At 44.0% G+C, this 20,022-nt stretch overlaps 1 protein-coding gene across 4 annotated transcripts in view; it reads right to left on the bottom strand.

The window, feature by feature from the left end:
- Positions 1-2,013: 2,013 nt before the first annotated feature.
- LOC135548269 (very low-density lipoprotein receptor-like) overlaps positions 2,014-20,022 on the bottom strand; it is a 34,748-nt gene continuing 16,739 nt past the window's right edge. Inside the window, exons 4-20 of one of the 4 annotated variants that reach the window (XM_064977688.1) lie at positions 18,372-18,494; positions 17,815-18,186; positions 17,222-17,344; positions 15,095-15,217; positions 12,514-12,633; positions 10,450-10,575; positions 9,883-10,054; positions 9,401-9,622; positions 9,161-9,279; positions 8,915-9,054; positions 8,375-8,516; positions 7,779-7,928; positions 6,282-6,344; positions 5,515-5,556; positions 4,910-4,990; positions 3,913-4,082; positions 2,014-3,340 (exon numbers count right to left, since the gene is read on the bottom strand). In XM_064977688.1, coding sequence (XP_064833760.1) covers positions 3,305-3,340; positions 3,913-4,082; positions 4,910-4,990; positions 5,515-5,556; positions 6,282-6,344; positions 7,779-7,928; positions 8,375-8,516; positions 8,915-9,054; positions 9,161-9,279; positions 9,401-9,622; positions 9,883-10,054; positions 10,450-10,575; positions 12,514-12,633; positions 15,095-15,217; positions 17,222-17,344; positions 17,815-18,186; positions 18,372-18,494 — 2,324 coding nt within the window. In that variant the 3' untranslated portion in view covers positions 2,014-3,304. The remainder of the gene's footprint in view (positions 3,341-3,912; positions 4,083-4,909; positions 4,991-5,514; positions 5,557-6,281; positions 6,345-7,778; positions 7,929-8,374; positions 8,517-8,914; positions 9,055-9,160; positions 9,280-9,400; positions 9,623-9,882; positions 10,055-10,449; positions 10,576-12,513; positions 12,634-15,094; positions 15,218-17,221; positions 17,345-17,814; positions 18,187-18,371; positions 18,495-20,022) is intronic. The other 3 variants (XM_064977690.1, XM_064977692.1, XM_064977691.1) reach the window with 3 other exon arrangements.

The raw sequence follows: 20,022 nt of genomic DNA, 5'->3' as shown, positions 1-20,022 counted from the left end.
CACTAGGACCTGGTTAGACGCGGTAGCTCACGGAGTGTTGTGGAGGCATTAACACAGGTCTAATACGCTCTCCTGAGTCACTTACAGCAGTATACCAGCAGAGAGAGAGAGAAACAACCCTGACCGTCTAATGTTGCTGACTGAGAGGATCTGGGTGCTTTAAGTTTTAAATACTAATATCCTCTTCCAATCCCTTTCCCCTATTCGCTCTCTCATTCGCCCTCCCCCCACCACCCTGACATCTTTCATTTGCCTTACATTTCAAATTCCCTATCCAGAGCAGGGGACTCTGAGCTGTATTACGGACCATCATGGACTTCCTGGTTAATAAACAGAGGTTAAGGATGCAGCATAAATCCAGCTTGAGTTAATGATTTTAACACTTTTCCATCCTGTTATTTCTGCTAATGTCCAGTGTTTCAGATTATGAAATATGACCTATAATTATTTACAATGAGTGAAAGTTTCTCCAAATAATTTTGTTAAAAAGCAGCTTTTCTGTGTTTTAACAGTGTGGGCATATACTGATCAGTAAAAATATGAATGCGAGACCACTGATTGCTATCTACTCATAGAGGATGAGATGGCCAATCATTTTTTTAAACGGTCCATTTGAGGGCTTTTAAAAAAAGCGTTTTTCTCCAAATTATGCTTTGGCCACAAATACGAGTATAGGATGAGTCAACAACATATTTGGGTATGAGTTAACATAATATTAACTTTTAAAGTGATATTCTCACTGGACAGTTACTTTAACAGCAGAAATTGACAGAAGCCCTAAGGAAATCTTTCCGGTCATCTCATGAGATGTGCTTTCAACTTACGCTGCATATAGTTGTAAAAAAAATGATGTCGAGTATTATAATCATAGAGGCACAATAACACACCCCAGGCCTGATGTCTACTGGCATTAGCATGCAGACTGGAGTCCGGTGGGGGCAGGACAACTCCAGCTTAGATCCGGCCAACTGCACTATATGCTATTTTGTCGCTCGCCACCAAGTGGCTCTAACCACTCTCCCATGCAAATAACTGAATGGCAAATTCCTCTACGTCTCTGTTTATTACCTGCAATGGAACTTTGCTGTGACCCTTTAATCCAATCTGGTGCAAACAAACTAGTTTAAAAGTGCTCTTCAGGAACCTGCCCTCCTAGCTTTGTGTAAATTGCTTAATCCAGTTAGCCTTTTTCCTGTACAAACACAGTCCACTGAAATGCACATTTTTATTTTACCTTTAACTAGGCAAGTCAGTTAAGAACAAATTCTTATTTTCAATGACAGCCTAGGAACAGTGGTACTAACTGCCTTGTTCGAGGGCAGAATGACAGATTTTTACCTTGTCAGCTCGGTTGCTGGTCCAACGCTCTAACGACTAGGCTACCTGCCACCCCAAATATTAGCTTGAAAGATTGATCATCAGCCTCCTATTTTCCATAAGGGAAGGTAAACACTGTCTTGGTTGCCTGGCAGTATTAGATGGGTTGTCTTTGGGATGATGATGCTGTGTATGATTTCCTGTACATCAAAGCTGACTCTATACTGCCACCTGCCTCTGCAATTTTCTGCATTTCTCAACTTGTTCTCAACTTGCCTACCTGGTTAAATAAAGGTGAAATAAAAATTTGTTATAAAAAAATTGTTATAGTCAGGCACAGCTCAAAATGCAGTTGAAATAGGCTGTCAATCATTAAAAATGTAGTAGCAATGCACTCTTACATAGCTACAAGAGCCACTACCTTAGACCTTCAACAAACCCTCTACACAATAGGCTGTAGAGAGTCTCTACCCTTTTCTGGAAGTGTGCGCACTCGTTCACCATCCCCACACCACATTTAAAAGCATTGAATATGTGCATTCATGACATTCTCACACCCATCATTCCATTTGAATCAATAAGAGGTGTGTAAAGTGCACAATTCAGGAGAATGGTAAGAGAATCAGAATATATCCCTAAACACATGGTGGTATAGGACAAGATCTAAGTTCTCAAAGTCAAGCAATGAGTTTTAAATGACTTATGGGTCTTGTTTTATTTGATCACGATACAGTATTTAGTCCCCATACTCTACAAGGTTGGAAAAGATCACAGCAACAGAACACCAAGGGTGTACTCGTAAATTCACCCTGGAGTGCGCTCTGGCCATTTGTAAATTCAGAGTTGATCCGAACGTTCTGATCTCACAACGGCAGTCAAGCACCCAAGCTAACTGGCTATAGTTAGCTAGCTACTTCCAGCCAAATGAGAGAACCCCTCACTCTGACCATTTTACTTGCCCTAGCAGAGCTGGTTAGGTTATCCAGAGCGTTGGTGACTAACTGTGCTGCTGGCAAGAATATGATTTTTTTTGCCGATGTTTACTGACACCGGTCATATTCAACGGGTGTTGAGTGTTCGTAAATTCATCAGTTATGCTGCGCTCTGAAATCAGAGTAGATAGCCAGAGTGAATTTACAAACCCACCCTAAAATACAAAAGTTAAATCTAGTTTTAAATACATCTTACTCTACCCTGGTACTACAAAAATGTATACAATCTTATTTACAACGGAACATTTTATCAAAGTGCTTCAGTCCTGATTCTGTTCTTGGGGGAAGAGGGTTTATGTACAATATTTTACAAATGATGTAGTACCATCACATTCCCAATAGAGCTCATCTTCCCAAGCACAGAGTCGCATAAAAAGTATTTAGAAGAATGTGCTTCTGGAGGTAATGTTCATAAGAAAAAAACCATACATATTTTATGACAGTACTGCCTAAAGTATGCTTTTAAATAAATATTCACAAAAATACATGTCCACCAGGGGACTGAAAGTCAGAACCAGGAACTCTGCATCACCACTCACACACGTGTTCTGAAGTAACACAAGGTTCTACTGTATGTAGTAGAATCTTTGAAATGTTTTGGGGCTGAGGGAGGAATGGGGATATAGAGACCAAGCTCCCAAAATCCCTTGACACACTAAGGCTGCGTTTAAACAGGAATGCCAATTCTGATTTTTTTCCCCCACCAATTGGTATTTGGATCAATCACATATCTTTTTCAGAGGTGATCTGATTGGTCAAAATACCAATGTGTGAAAAAATGTTCTAAAAAATGTAAAAAAATTCAATGGTGCTGCCTGTCTAAACGTAGCCGGAGTAGGACACAATTCATATTCACACAAATGACAAACATCCCCAGAACTGATAACTTAATGCTTTTCAGAAGGCATCTGGATGCAACTCTGCTAAAGAAAAGGAGGTCGTTGGCAAGGAGACCAAAGTGTCAGTAAACCGACGGGGATCATTTGGAAGGTTGGTTATGACAAGTCATCTTCTGTATTCACCACTGATATCTGGAAGGAAGACAAAAGCACAATGGAAAGTGGTCATTCACAGAGAATCTAACCAATTAATAAGGGCTAAAGTGGTCTAGCTGCCAGTAACAATCCTTGCTTAAGATAAGCAGTTTAGTGGGTGGTGAATGTAAGGTCATCAGTCACAATGCAAAATGGTTTGGAAGTTCACAGGCAAGTAGTTATTTACAGAAGATGACAACTCCCAATCAATCAGGTAGTTATTTACAGAAGTGATGACTCCCAATCAATCAGGTAGTTATTTACAGAAGTGATGACTCCCAATCAATCAGGTAGTTATTTACAGAAGTGATGACTCCCAATCAATCAGGTAGTTATTTACAGAAGTGATGACTCCCAATCAATCAGGTAGTTATTTACGGAAGTGATGACTCCCAATCAATCAGGTAGTTATTTACGGAAGTGATGACTCCCAATCAATCAGGTAGTTATTTACGGAAGTGATGACTCCCAATCAATCAGGTAGTTATTTACGGAAGTGATGACTCCCAATCAATCAAGTAGTTATTTACGGAAGTGATGACTCCCAATCAATCAGGTAGACTTCTTACTGCTGGGTAGGTGTGGCCTATATTGGAGGTGTGCCTGCTGATATCAATGTTGAGGTCCTCTTCTGTGGTTTTCAGGTACACTGGATTGTCGAAGTTCATGCTCTTCTTATTCTTCAGCTGCCAGTTACGCCACATCAAGTAGCCTCCTGCTGCAGCCATGGCCAACAACACTGGGAAGAGGCCAAAACATAAGTAATAGTGTATTAGTTTTAAAAATGGTTCAAATCCAGCTATTGAGAGCTACGGTTACCGAAGCACCTGTGCTACTCAAGGGTTACTTTAATAAATCATGACAATCAATAACTACTTGATAGACGAACATTGTCTGTTAATTGAATGATTAGAATATTCTGCCCTGAAACATATGATTGTATGGAATTGATTAGAATGTATGAAATCATAATCAATAAATGTGTAGTCCTAGTCAGAATTAGGGTAAAACAATATGCCTTTATGGTATTTCAAACACAGACTGTCTGAGCTTGGTGCTGACCTGACTAGAGATTTGGGAGAGAACGGGGAGTACGTCTCAAGGACAAGGTCACTATCTCTGCCGGCTGGGAAGGGAGACAGACAGTGTGTGTGTAGCAGGACATGTGTGTGCGTATGTTTGTGTGTATGTTTGTGCGTATGTGAAGTCAGTATAAAATGAATTGATTTGTATTCTTGACTTCAGAACGTTCCCGTGAATAAACATTTAACTTTGGTAGACTGGGCCTCTGTTTTCGTTTCTATCAGAATCTTACAATTCCTGATATAACAGACTGAGGGTAACATAATTTAATTGGCAAATGAACAGGAGTATAGAATTCTGACACTACTATAGCTAGGAAAACCATTGAAATATTGTCCATCTACCCATTTATCATAAAGTTGAGTGGCAGGCCTTTAGTGGATGATTCATAGACAACTGCAGGGGTCAAGGAGAGGCAGAGCGAGAGGGAAAGAGGCAGAGCGAGAGGGAAAGAGGCAGAGCGGGCTAGGCAGTATCACTTACACACAGGGAGGATAGCCCAGGCAGCTGTAGATCCTCTAGCTGTGAAGTTCACCTCATGGATGGATGTACTGCTGTTGGCTTCTACAATAGAACATGTTAGTCTAAGAGTGTGAATCCTTTGATTGACCATTTTATTTAAAAATACATCTACCAAAATGTCATACTGGTTCATATCTGTTTTTCTCTATTAGTCTCTTATTGGGGTAAGATCAGTTGTAACCAGTATGGACACATTTTATACCAAGCACAACCTTGAGAGCTTAAAGTACAATACACCTGACTAGTCATGAGTAATGATCGGCGATATGAGTCAGGGTAGTGACCGGACTTGCAAACAAGTGGGTGAATGGAAAGGGGAACAAAGATGAGGACATGAGCTTTGTTTAAGGATATTTCCAGGTGGTCTGCTAACTGGGGTGGTTCTGTGGTCTCTGGCAACCCCTTGGGGGTCAGCTGGGCTCTGGAACATTATATGGCCATCAGGACCTGGCAGGACCAGGCTGACAGACCAGCGTTTTGGCACAATCATAGTCTAAGGAAATCTACCACTTTTTTCAAAGGGCTCAATGTACTGGCTCAATCAGGGAAGAAGAACTGGGTCTTACCAGCAGGGACAGGTTTGGGGACAACATTTGGCACTGTGGTCGCTTTGAACGAAACAAAACACTGGGATCAGTGCAACAAAAGGAATCTTACAAATCAAAAACATCCTAAAAAAAATCTGCCTAAAGAAATTACTTAAAAAGCAGGCTTATCCAATTAAATGCAATATTTGTTACTGCGATTATGGTATAGTAAGTACTAGATCTTGGTTAATGTCCGTGGATGAGAGCGTCACTCCACTAGTACCCTCTAACCAAATTGGACCACTATCGCAATCAAAATGAAAAGCATCAAGCACACGGCCGGATAGCTTAGCCTGCCATCAATAACCAGGCAAGACATTCAATTCATTCTGTTAGTTTCTATGTGGGTTTAAAACATGTCACTTTCTGGATCAAAATGATGCATGCTAATTGTAGAAGTCACTTAAAGGTCTGCCTTTTAAAAATGTTGGGTGGATTCCTGGGTGGATGGCATTGAAAGCTACTAAATCCACGTAAACATTCCTGTGCTGTCAACCACTCCAGATATCTTTACATGACTGACCAACTTCCCATCTTCACACCACCCCTAGTTGCAGGTGCATGCTAACAGGCTAATCACCATGACGATAGGTAGCACAGAGGAGGCAGACCAGACAGTCATTCTAGTATGAAATTAACTCATTGACATCTAGAAACTCAGAACCCAAAGGCCATGAAACTAGACTACTGGGTCCTGATGCATGGCTATCCAGGCAGGCAGACAGTCAGGCGGTTGACAGCTTTACCTTGGGGGTGAGTGGGATGTATTAGAGCTTTCCCATCATCCTTTGAGGGAGCTGAAGGGGTCACTGTCATGATAAGGGAGCAGAGTAATGCTTTGGCAAAACGTCAAAATCGAACATTTACATTCTGACTTCAGAAATGCTTGTTACCAAGTAATATATAGTACTTCATCATGTTACATTATGTCACAAAGGAATTCCTAGTGGAAAAACATGTAAATGGAGCAAAGCACAAATGCAAAGTATCATACGAGGACGTGCAGAAGTGATCCAAAATGACTAAAGGAAAATAACACCCATTTCCTATCCTACTGTCCACCTAACCATAGAACCTCATTTCCCAAAGGAATTGGGAAACGAGTTGAAAACAGCAAGTACTCCATAGGAGTGAAAACTGAACGCAGCTCGGCTAGGATTATGAATGGCACGAATGAAATGAAGCAGGAATCATGTGAAGCAGGAGAGAATGATTGGTTGAGATCAGACGAATCAGCAAAATATAAAATCACCATACTAGACTCATTACTGGGCCTAAATCACCTTTATTCATTTGATAATTTAATGAATATTAATTAGAGTAATAAATGTATAGGCTCCCCTCTTCATGACACGTATAACGGTATAGTAGGTGCTAGATCTTGGCTAATGTCTGTGGGTGAGAGCTTTACCCCACTAGTACCCTCTAACCAAATTGGACCACCATCGCAATCAAAATGAAAAGCATCAAGCACACGGACGGATAGCCTAGCCTTCCATCAATAACCAGGCAAGACATTAAATTCATTCTGTTAGCTTCTATGTGGGTTTAAAACATGTCATTATCTGGATCAAATCTAAAAAGCTGTATATAAACCATTCTTCAAGTGACAGGTGTCCCTCTTATTGGGCCCTATGTCACCCCCATTCCCTCCCCCAGTCCCGTCTGCGTCCTAGGGGGGTTTATTCACTCAGAGGGAGTTTAAAAGCCTGGTGCCATCTCTACTATATACACAAACATCAGTGATCTGGAAGAGGAAGAAAAGAGCATGGAGACCAACGCAGCACACAGACTTCAGCAGAGCAGGGTGAGCCAGGAGCAGAGGAGAGCAGGGGGGTGGAGCAGGGTGAGCCAGGAGCAGAGGGGGGTGGAGCAGGGTGAGCCAGGAGCAAAGGAGAGCAGGGTGGGGCAGAGGAGCGCAGGGTGGGCCAGGAGCAGAGGAGAGCAGGGTGGGGCAGAGGAGAGCAGGGTGAGCCAGGAGCAGAATGTAGGCAAACAGACAGACTCAGACCGGATACAGCGGTCAGTCTTCACAAGCAACACATTTGAACTGCCACCCACAAACACCCTCTTACTTAGATCTGCCACACACAGAAAGGGAGGGGAGAGAAATGCTTGGGTGACTCAGAAGCAGAATGAAAGGCCTCTAAAGAGACAGAGGGCTTCTGAAAACTCACTCAGCATCACAGCACAGTTTAACCCCTTACTGCCCCACCTGATGGGGCTAATGTTACAGTACTTGCCTGGTCTGCAGTGAAGGGCGTCTGAGGCTAGCGTCTGGTCTTGGGGACACGCACATGTGTACTTGGGGGAGTATTTGTTGATCTGTGGCGCTGGCAGGCACATGTAGGCACAGCCTCCGTTCAGACCCTTCTCATTGCACCAGTTTGTTCCTGTATGGGATCAAACATGAGCAAGCCAGTTAGCCATTGCTCCATATTTCTAGGCTTCATTATGTAAAGTACCATTGCTACTTTGCCTGTAAAAAGTCAGATGAACTTCAGCACTCCTACATGACAGCATGTTTATAGCCAGTTATAGGTAAAGGTCAAAAACAAGGATCCTGCCATGTATCGTTACTGTAAAGGAACAGCATACCACAGAGGGTTATAGGGGTCAGGGGAGTTGACTTAAGAGGGTTACTTAGGAGTGTGGCGGGGAACTGTGAATGTCCGAGTGGGAGCCAACAAAGCCCTCCCAAGCCATTGTGTTCTAGACTAACCAACACAGCAGCTCAAATCCCTGTGTTCTAGACTACCATAACCCTCCCAAACCTCTGGTCATACCAACTCCTCTCCAAGCCCGTGATCAGGCCACTGCCCTCATCTGGCAGTCTTACCGGACAGCTGGATTAGCTCATGGTAAACAATGATGTCCTGCGGCTCGTTCAGATTGCTTGCCAGGGTAATCACATCAGAGCCCGTGAACTTGTTTGCTCCGTAGATCGCCTCATTTTCCCCATCTGTCCAGAATACTCGATCCTGAAACAGTCACAGTCACACTCTAAACCCCAGAGCAAATGCCAGAAGAGATGGCGTGGGACCCATGCTTCAGAGAAGGAAAGACCATTGAAGACTGAAAGTCAATTTATTCTAATACTCTGCCAGTAATTCTGTCAAATGCCACAGGAGGTCAATGTTATTGACCCCACACATAGACTTTACAGTTGACAGAAAACCAGTTACAGCTTTAAACAGGGTTTCAGCAAATGACCAAGTATGAATGTCAATAGAAGCATGAGTTTGCTTGGTAAAGTGTTTGCTCTGCTCTGTAACATCAACACATAAGAAAACCAATCTCAAACATCAACTGCCCTGCCAATATACTACATGTAAACCATCCCAACATCAGGGCGCCTCCTTGCAGCCCAAAGTCGCACCTCGAACACAGTGAGCGCAAAGGGGTGAGCCAGGTAGTCTGGGGACTGCAGCACTTTCCTACGGTTGTCGCCGTTCAGGTCCACGCTACAGAGCATGTGCAGCTTGGAGTCCACCCAGTACAGTCTGCTCTTGATCAGGTCTGAGAAGGGAAGGAAATTCATAGGTTTATCAAACCCTGTAGCCGTGAAAGCAGTTGAACCTCTTCAAAATGTTAAATGCAAATGAGGTTTAACAGTCTGACCCACCTAGAGTGATTCCATTGGGCCACTGAATATCAGTCTGGACCAGGACCTGCCTGTCAACCCCGTTCATACCAGACTTCTCAATCTTCGCTGGTTCACCCCAGTCTGACCAATAGAGGAATCTAGAACACCAGCCCGAGAGAAGATCAGCAGCTCAGAAGGAGTAGCTCCAATTATGAGGGTACAAAAAAAAAAAAAAGAGGAAACAGAAATTTGGACCCCAATACAATATAGTAACTTTACCCAGAGAGTGGATCCACAGCAATGGACGCAGGCTCTTTCAAACCACTGCTGAAGAGAACTTTCCGCTTGGTGCCATTGAAGTTGGCCACTTCAATGGTCTTGGTGCCGAGGTCCGACCAGTAGATGTTGTTATAGATCCAGTCCACAGCGATCCCCACAGGTGTCACATTATCAATCACCTTCACATGACTTCCTACATCTCCTCTCTTATCCAACACCGTGCTAAATGGGGGTGAGAAACATGTCAGTATTTGGTATGAGTTTCCCCATAATGACCCCAAACCCTTGTTTATAGGGTTGGAGGTTGAATAGCTGGTCAGTGGACATATGCTCAGTGAACTTTACCCTTCTTGGTGCTTACTACGTAAAATGCTTTCAAAAACAAATAGCAACAAGATGTCAGGTTAAGTTGAAGAAAGTCTATCATGGGGGCAATCTCTGGGGTTTCAACCTCATCTTATGGGGCTGGGACTTGACTCTACCTAAAGATGGCCCTCTGGCTCAGGTCTGCCCAGAAGATCCTCTGCTGGGTGAAGTCTGCATCCAGTGCCACTGTGTTCCGCAGCTGCTCCACAATCTGGGTGTACTCCCTCCGCTCCAGACCCAGCTTCCGGATGTCCCGGCGGTTAGTGAAGATCAGACAGGGCTCCTTGCCTTGTGGGGAGGAGAGGGAGTCACAGACACTCTAATAATGACAATGCAATGGAGCCCTTTAGGTCTGTTCTGTCCTCATGTTAGAACAATGAATCACAAGTCAGTCAGACGGCACCAAAACATCCCAGCTGCACTTCTCAGATCAAGGTTGTTGTAGTAAATGACATCACTGCTATTCTGTTTGAACTTGGATTCCAGTATAGTGGTGTATTAGAATATTAAAAGCTGCTTGAGAATTAAAAATGCATTTATCAGGAAAAAATATGAAGCGCATGTTGGATCTGATTAGCTCTGATAAATGAGTGATGCTACTTCCCTCTAGCTCTGACATCTGCTTCTACATGTGCTCCTGGGGCTACATTATGGTATACACAGGACAGGGTGAGCCAACTTACCCACAGCCTTGCACACTCCTGTGGTGGGGTCCATCTGGTAGCTGTTGTGGCACTCGCACTTATAACCTCCCTTCAGGTTGATACAAATCTGACTACAGATCCCAGGGTTCATACATTCATTGATGTCTGCAAGGAGGGTGTGAAAAACAGGAAGTCACCCAAACAGTAGGAAGTCAAAATGAAGACACTTTGGTGAATACTAAGTCAAATGTAAACACAGTGGTTGAAAAAGTACCCAATAGTGATACTTAAGTGAAAGTATAGATACCTTAATTGAAAGTTACTCAAGTAAAAAGTTAGTCACCCATTAAAATACTACTTGAGTAAAAGTATTTGGTTCTAAAACATACATAAGTATCTATAGTAAAATAATAAAATCACTTCATATTCCTTAAGCAAAGCAGACAGCACCATTTTATTGTTTTTAAAAAGTACAGATAACCAGAGGCACACTCCAACACAGACATTATTTACAATTAAGCATGTGTTTTTTGAGTCCGTCAGATCAGAGGCAGTAGGGATCTTGATAAGTGTGTTAATTGGACCGTTTTCCTGTCCTGCTAAGCCTTCAACATGTAACAAGTACTTTTGGGTGTCAGGGGAAGTGTATGGAGTAAAAAGTACATAATTTCTTTAGAAATGTAGTGAACTAAAAGTAAAAGTACAGATACCCCAAAAAACTACTTAATTAGTACTTTACACCACTCTGTAAGAGAGACAACAAACTGGGAGGATTATCTTCAAATGTATTAAGTCTCAATACCCCAATGCAAAAGCCTTTCTTTTGTATGAGAGTTCATATTGATTAGTGTTAATCATTGTATGTATGTATGTATGTATGTATGTATGTATGTATGTATGTATGTATGTATGTATGTATGTATGTATGTATGTATGTACAGGGCTCTGTTCTAGGCCCTCTCCTCTCCTGTTCTAGGCCCTCTCCTATTCTCGCTATACACCAAGTCACTTGGCTCTGTCATAACCTCACATGGTCTCTCCTATCATTGCTATGCAGACGACACACAATTAATCTTCTCCTTTCCCCCTTCTGATGACCAGGTGGCGAATCGCATCTCTGCATGTCTGGCAGACATATCAGTGTGGATGACGGATCACCACCTCAAGCTGAACCTCGGCAAGACGGAGCTGCTCTTCCTCCCGGGGAAGGACTGCCCGTTCCATGATCTCGCCATCACGGTTGACAACTCCATTGTGTCCTCCTCCCAGAGCGCTAAGAACCTTGGCGTGATCCTGGACAACACCCTGTCGTTCTCAACCAACATCATGGCGGTGGCCCGTTCCTGTAGGTTCATGCTCTACAACATCCGCAGAGTACGACCCTGCCTCACACAGGAAGCGGCGCAGGTCCTAATCCAGGCACTTGTCATCTCCCGTCTGGATTACTGCAACTCGCTGTTGGCTGGGCTCCCTGCCTGTGCCATTAAACCCTACAACTCATCCAGAACGCCGCAGCCCGTCTGGTGTTCAACCTTCCCAAGTTCTCTCACGTCACCCCGCTCCTCCGCTCTCTCCACTGGCTTCCAGTTGAAGCTCGCATCCGCTACAAGACCATGGTGCTTGCCTACGGAGCTGTGAGGGGAACGGCACCGCAGTACCTCCAGGCTCTGATCAGGCCCTACACCCAAGCAAGGGCACTGCGTTCATCCACCTCTGGCCTGCTCGCCTCCCTACCATTGAGGAAGTACAGTTCCCGCTCAGCCCAGTCAAAACTGTTCGCTGCTCTGGCCCCCAATGGTGGAACAAACTCCCTCACGACGCCAGGACAGCGGAGTCAATCACCACCTTCCGGAGACACCTGAAACCCCACCTCTTCAAGGAATACCTAGGATAGGATAAGTAATCCTTCTCACCACCCCCCCCTTAATGATTTAGATGCACTATTGTAAAGTGGCTGTTCCACTGGATGTCAGAAGGTGTATTCACCAATTTGTAAGTCGCTCTGGATAAGAGCGTCTGCTAAATGACTTAAATGTATGTATGTATGTATGTATGTATGTATGTATGTATGTATGTATATAAATATATAAATAAAACACCTACCGCCACAGGTCTTGCGGTCTATGAGCTGCAGTCCAGGGGTGCAGTCACACTCGAAGCCAATCACCATGTCCCTGCAGATGTGGGAGCAGCCTCCATTGTTCAGCAGACACTCATTCAGGTCTAAAACAGCATACGACAGAAAAAAATTCTCATCTTATTTGTCACACATGCGCCGAATACAACAGGTGTAGGTAGACCTTACAGTGAAATGCTTCATTTACAAGCCCTTAAAACCAACAATGCAGTTAAGAAAAAAAATACAAGTAACAAATAAATTAAAGAGCAGCAGTAAAACAGGGGGTACTGGTACAGAGTCAATATGCGGGGGTACCGGTTAGTCAAGGTAACATGTAAGCAGATTTAAAGTGACTATGCATAAACAGAATAGCAGCAGTGTAAAATATAAGGGGGGGCAATGCAAATAGTCTGGGTAGCCATTTAATTAGTTGAGGAGTCTTATGGCTTGGGGGTAGAAGCTGTTAAGTCTTTTGGACCTAGACTACGTGTTCTGGTACCGGAGAACAGTCTATGACTAGGGTGGCTGGAGTCATTGACAATGTTCAGGGCCTTCCTCTGACACCGCCTGGTATAGAGGTCCTGGATGGCAGGAAGTGGTGGTTACTAAAGCACTTCATTCACAAACAAAGGCCTGACTAAAATCAAATCACATCAGTGGACTGGCTCTGGCTGGCTGAATGACAGTGGACTAATGTGATTGCTGTAGTGTAGGATGAGTTGGATAAGAAGAATATGAGGTCGCCTCCATGGGACAGGTGAAAAAGGTCAAGCTACAGTTGAAGTCAGAAGTTTACATACACTTAGGTTGGAGTCAATAAAACTCGTTTTTCAACCACACCACAAATTTCTTGTTAACAAACTATCGTTTTGGCAAGTCGGTTAAGACATCTTCATTGTGCATGACAAGTCATTTTTCCAACATTTGAGTCAATTGGAGGTGTACCTGGGGATGCATTTCAAGGCCTACCTTCAAACTAAGTGCCTCTTTGGTTGACATCATTGGAAAATCAAAAGAAATCAGCCAAGACCTCAGAAAAGAAAGTCTGGTTCACCTTTGGGAGCAATTTCCAAACACCTGAAGGTACCACCTTCATATGGACAAACAATAGTACGCAAGTATAAACAGCCATCATACCGCTCAGGAAGGAGATACGTTCTGTCTCCTAGAGATGAATGTACTTTGGTGCGAAAAGTGCAAATCAATCCCAGAACAACAGCAAAGGACCTTGTGAAGATGCTGGAGGAAACAAACGGGTACAAAAGTACCTACAGTAAAACGAGTCCTATATCGACATAACCTGAAACGCTGCTTAGCAAGGAAGAAGCCACTGCTCCAAAACCTTCATAAAAAAGCCAGACTATGGTTTGCAACTGCACATGGGGACAAAGACTGTACATTTTGAAGAAATGTCCTCTGGTCTGATGAAACAAAAATAGAACTGTTTGGCAATAATGACCATCGTTATGTTTGGAGGAAAAAGGGATGCTTGCAAGCTGAAGAACACCATCCCAACAGGCAGCATCATGTTGTGGGGGTGCTTTGCTGCAGGAGGGACTGGTGCACTTCACAAAATAGATGGCATCATGAGGAAGAAAAATGATGTGGATATATTGAAGCAACATCAAGACATCAAGTCAGGGAGTTAAAGCTTGGTCGCAAATGGACAACATCCCCAAGCATACTTCCAAAGTTGTGGCAAAATGGCTTAAGGACAACAAAGTCAAGGTATTGGAGAGGCCATCACAAATCCCTAACCTCAATCCTATAGAAAATTTGTGGGCAGAACTGAAAAAGTGTGTGTGAGCAAGGAAGCCTACAAACCTGACTCAGTTACACCAGCTCTGTTAGGAGGATGGGCCAAAATACACCCAACTTATTGTGGGAAGCTTGTGGAAGTCTACTCAAAACGTTTGACCCAAATTAAACCATTTAAAGGCAATGCTACCAAATACTAATTGAGTGTATGTAAACTTCTGACATACTGGGAATGTGATGAAAGCAATAAAAGCTCAAATAAATCACTCTACTATTATTCTGACATTTCACATTCTTAAAATAAAGTGGTGATCCTAACTGACCTAAGACAGGGATTTTTTTACTGAGATTAAACATCAGGAATTGTGAAAAACTGAGTTAAAATGTATTTGGCTAAGGTGTATGTAAACTTCCAACTTCAACTGTATAGTGTACAAACACACCCATAGCCAAAATAGTGTATCAATCCCAATGTACTGCAGTCTAAAACCAGTGCATTATTACTTCAACTTGTGAATCAACAGTAGACAAGCTAAACCACTTGAGTAAATGCACACAGATAGCAGATACTTTAGCAGATACTTTTATCCAAAACAACTTAGTCACGTGTGCATACATTTTCCCAATGGGTGGTCCCAGGAATCGAACCAACTACCCTGGCGTTACAAGCATCATGCTCTACCAACTGAGCGATAGAGGACCACTCATTGTTCTTCATAGTGAATAAACAATCACAAGACGGCTCCATAACGGAACTTATCCTCTCTGCTGCTTAATGAAACACAGGTTTGGCTCTCATCCACTTACTGCACTCTTTGATGGGCTCGTCGCTCCAGTCTGGACAGTCCCGGGCCTTGTTGCACACTTTACTCATCTCTATACACTCTCCACTCCGACACTTGAATTTGTCAGGGCCATTGCACTGTGTCACTGGGTTGTGAAAGAAAGTGGCATTACAAAGTGGTGATAATGGAATGTTACAAAGAGGAACAGTGATATAACAGAAGTTGATGTAGGGAGGTTGAGTCAGCCATCTGCATGGCCCCCATAGGAACAGAGGTGTGCTAAATGGTAGGTGCAGCCAAAGCAATTAATTTACGTGTTTCAAATCAAAATTGTATTAGTCACATGCGTTGAATACAACAGGGGAAATGCTTACTTAGAAGCCCCAAAACCAACAATGCAGTTGTATATATATATATATATATATATATATATATATACACACACATACATATACACACACATATGAATAAGAACAGCAGTAAAATAACAGCGAGACTATATACAGGGGGTGTACCGGTACAGTCAATGTGCGAGGGCACCGGTTAACGGATGTACATGTAGAGTTAAAGTGACTATGCATAGATGATAACAGAGTAGCAGTGGTGTAAAAGAGGGGGGGCAATGCAAATAGTCTGGGTGGCCATTTGATTAGATGTTCAGGAGTCTTATTGCTTGGGGGTAGAAGCTGTTTAGAAGCCTCTTGGACCTAGACTTGGCACTCCGGTACCGCTTGCCGTGCAGTAGCAGAGAACAGTCTATGACTAGGGTGGCTGGGGTTGTTTACATTTTTTAGGTCCTTCCTCTCACACCGCCTGGTATGGAGAGATCCTGGATGGCAGGGAGCTTGGCCGCAGTGATGTACTGGGTTGTTCGCACTACCCTCTGTAGTGACTTGCGGTCGGAGGCCGAGCAGTTGCCATACCAGGCAGTGATGCAACCAGTCAGGATGCGCTCGATGGTGCAGCTGTAGAACCTTTTGAGGTAGAGGATCCATGCCAAATCTTTTCAATCTCCTGAGAGGGAATAGGTTTTGTCGTGCCCTCTACAAGACTTTCTTGGTCCAAGCACACCATCGTTAGTTTGTTGGTGATGTGGATACCAAGGAACTTGAAGCTCTCAACCTGCTCCACTGCAGCCCCGTCGATGAGAATGGGGGCATGTGCGGTCCTCTTTTTCCTGTAGTCCAAAATCTATTTTGTTTAGATTACATTGAGGGAGAGGTTGTTGTCTTGTTTCCACATAGCTAGATCTCTGACCTCCTCCCTCCTCGTTGTCAGTGATCAGGCCTACCAGTGTTGTGTCATCAGCAAACTTAATGGTGGTGGAGTCGTGCCTGGCCATGCAGTCATGAGTGAACAGGGAGTACAGGAGGGGACTGAGCACGCACCCCTGAGGAGCCCATGTGTTGAGGATCAGCGTGGCAGATGTGTTCCCACCTGGGTGCGGCCTGTCAGGATGTCCAGGATCCAGTTGCAGAGGGAGGTGTTTAGTCCCAGGGTCCTTAGCTTATTGATGAGCTTTGAGGGCACTATGGTGTTGAATACTGAGCTGTAGTCAATGAATAGCATACTCACATCAGTGTTCCTTTTGTCCAGGTGGGAAAGAGCAGTGTGGAGCGCAATAGAGAATGCATCATCTGTGAATCTGTTGGGACGGTATGCAAATTGGAGTGGGTTGAGGGTTTCTGGGATAATGGTGCTGATGTGACCCATGACCAGCCTTTCATAAAACTTAATGGCTACAGATGTGAGTGCTACGGGTCGGTAGTCATTTAGGTAGGTTACCTTAGTGTTCTTGGGCACAGGCACTACGGTGGTCTGCTTAAAACATGTTGGTATTACAGACTCGGACAGGGGGAGGTTGAAAATGTCAATGAAGACACTTGCCAGTTGGTCAGCGTATGCTCGCAGTACAAGTTTGAAGTCAATACTTCGATAACCTAATTACTGTAGTCCTGAAAGATCTAAATATAGTATTTATTGAGCATCTTTTGAACCAACTCATACAGGAATAACAGTATTTATGAGATGAGGAACACTGAAGCAAACATAACCTTGTTCAGGAAATGTTCTGTAGTCACGGAAACAGTTTTAGTTTTTCAAGTAGATTCATTTTGGAATGACATTACTTCTGGTTGAACGCACTCACAGTTTTTGCAGTTGACTTCATCGGTGCCATCTGCACAATCACGCAAACCGTTGCATTGTCTGCTGCCGTGGAGACAGTTGCCGTCCTCACACTTGAACTGGTCCGGTCTGCAGGTACGAACAGCTGAAGAGGACACAGAGTTGTTAAACCATTAACCCTTACAGAATACACTAACAACCATGACCTTATTTACACCATCATAATGGAACCTACACCAATGGTTCACAACCTTTTTGGGTCCTGTACCACCAACAGAATTCTGACCTACTCTGAATACCACTGAAGTACCCACACTCATGTGGAGTTTTACCAGTAAGCCTATGGTCTCGACATATACCCCTGGTTGGGAATAACTGACCTGCACCATGATCAACAGATACACTCATGATAGCTGCTATGAACACTGAATATAGAGACAAAGATGCATTTTATGAAGAGCCTTTTATTGCAAAATATATTTATTGTAATGGAAGACTCCGTTTATGACTATATGAAAGCAGCTCAATCTAACCTGTAGAGCAAAAAAAGCAACCAAAAACTCAGCTGGCCTACTGGAACGTGCAGGTGGTCTGATTAAGCCTCTCGACACTTACAACAGTTGGCTTCGTCGCTGCCATCCTTGCAGTCTGGGTCCCCGTCACATCGCCACTTGCGGTGGATGCACTCCCCAGACCCACACTGTGTCTCGCTGGATGAACATTTGGCCGGCGGCGTGGGTTGGCGACCACATCGCTGAGGGGACTCATCCGATTGGTCCTGGCAGTCCACGTCATCGTCACAGACCCAGTTGCCAGGGATACAGGTGGCATTGCCACACTGAAACTCGCTGGGACCACAGGAGGACGGAGCACATTCCTGCTCATCACTCCCGTCACCACAGTCGTCCTCCCCGTTACAGACGAAGTTAAGGGAGATGCAGCGGCCGCTTGCACAGGTGAACTCCAGCGAGGCGCACGTGATGTTACCTGTGGGAGGGAACAGAGTACCCAGGACTGTGATGCTGATGTAGAAATCAACATCCAATGTGTACTCCTAAATTAACTGTTTCTGCTTAGATTCATTCCAAAGCAGTAAATAAGTAAGTTCTGTCACACCTAGTGGTTTGTGAGGGACACCTCCCATCATACTGCTATCAGTAAAATCAACTCACCACAGCTCATTTCATCCTCTCCGTTATCGCAGTCATTCTCTCCATCACACTTCCAGAAGACGGGGATGCATTGGGTGGACCCGGCCCCACAGCTAAACTCATTCACATGGCAGGTCCTGGTGTCTGCAAAGCACATGGATGGAGGGATTTAATTTATAGGCCTTTAATGCTTTGATTGAGATGGGAAATGCTTAACACACAGGACTGCAGGGTGGTGGTGGGCTAGGCTGGCTAATGGAGCACTGAGCGATTTATTGAGCAGGGCACCCAGTCCAATTTATGCTGTGAAACTAATTTGATACATTTAAAAATCAATGCAGTGGGTACCCAAGTCAATGGAAATCAAATCAAAATCAAATCAAATTTTATTTGTCACATACACATGGTTAGCAGATGTTAATGCAAGTGTAGCAAAATGCTTGTGCTTCTAGTTCCAACAATGCAGTAATAACCAACAAGTAATCTAACTAACAATTCCAAAACTACTGTCTTATACACACAAGTGTAAGGGGATAAATAATATGTACATAAAGATATATGAATGAGTGATGGTACAGAGCAGCATAGGCAAGATACAGAAGATGATATCTAGTACATCATATACATATGAGATGAGTATGTAAACAAAGTAGCATAGTTAAAGTGGCTAGTGATACATGTATTACATAAAGATTCAGTAGATGATATAGAGTACAGTATATACGTATACATATGAGATGAATAATGTAGGGTATGTAAACATTATATTAGGTAGCATTGTTTAAAGTGGCTAGTGATGTATTTTACAACATTTCCCATCAATTCCCATGATTAAAGTGGCTGGAGTTGAGTCAGTGTGTTGGCAGCAGCCACTCAATGTTAGTGGTTGCTGTTTAACAGTCTGATGGCCTTGAGGTAGAAGCTGTTTTTCAGTCTCTCGGTCCCAGCTTTGATGCACCTGTACTGACCTCGACTTCTGGATGATAGCGGGGTGAACAGGCAGTGGCTCGGTTGGTTGTTGTCCTTGATGATCTTTATGGCCTTCCTGTAACATCCGGTGGTGTAGGTGTCCTGGAGGGCAGGTAGTTTGCCCCCGGTGATGCGTTGTGCAGACCTCACTACCCTCTGGAGAGCCTTACGGTTGTGGGCGGAGCAGTTGCCGTACCAGGCGGTGATACAGCCCGCCAGGATGCTCTCGATTGTGCATCTATAGAAGTTTGTGAGTGCTTTTGGTGACAAGCCAAATTTCTTCAGCCTCCTGAGGTTGAAGAGGCGCTGCTGCGCCTTCTTCACGATGCTGTCTGTGTGGGTGGACCAATTCAGTTTGTCTGTGATGTGTATGCCGAGGAACTTAAAACTTACTACCCTCTCCACTACTGTTCCATCGATGTGGATAGGGGGGTGTTCTCTCTGCTGTTTCCTGAAGTCCACAATCATCTCCTTTGTTTTGTTGACGTTGAGTGTGAGGTTATTTTCCTGACACCACACTCCGAGGACCCTCACCTCCTCCCTGTAGGCAATCAAGCCTACCACTGTTGGGTCGTCCGCAAACTTGATGATTGAGTTGGAGGCGTGCGTGGCCACGCAGTCATGGGTGAACAGGGAGTACAGGAGAGGGCTCAGAACGCACCCTTGTGGGGCCCCAGTGTTGAGTATCAGCAGGGTGGAGATG

The sequence above is a fragment of the Oncorhynchus masou genome, chromosome 11 (assembly GCF_036934945.1).
Source record: "Oncorhynchus masou masou isolate Uvic2021 chromosome 11, UVic_Omas_1.1, whole genome shotgun sequence".
Lineage (NCBI taxonomy): Eukaryota > Metazoa > Chordata > Actinopteri > Salmoniformes > Salmonidae > Oncorhynchus > Oncorhynchus masou.
This window is presented reverse-complemented; position numbering and strand designations above follow the sequence as displayed.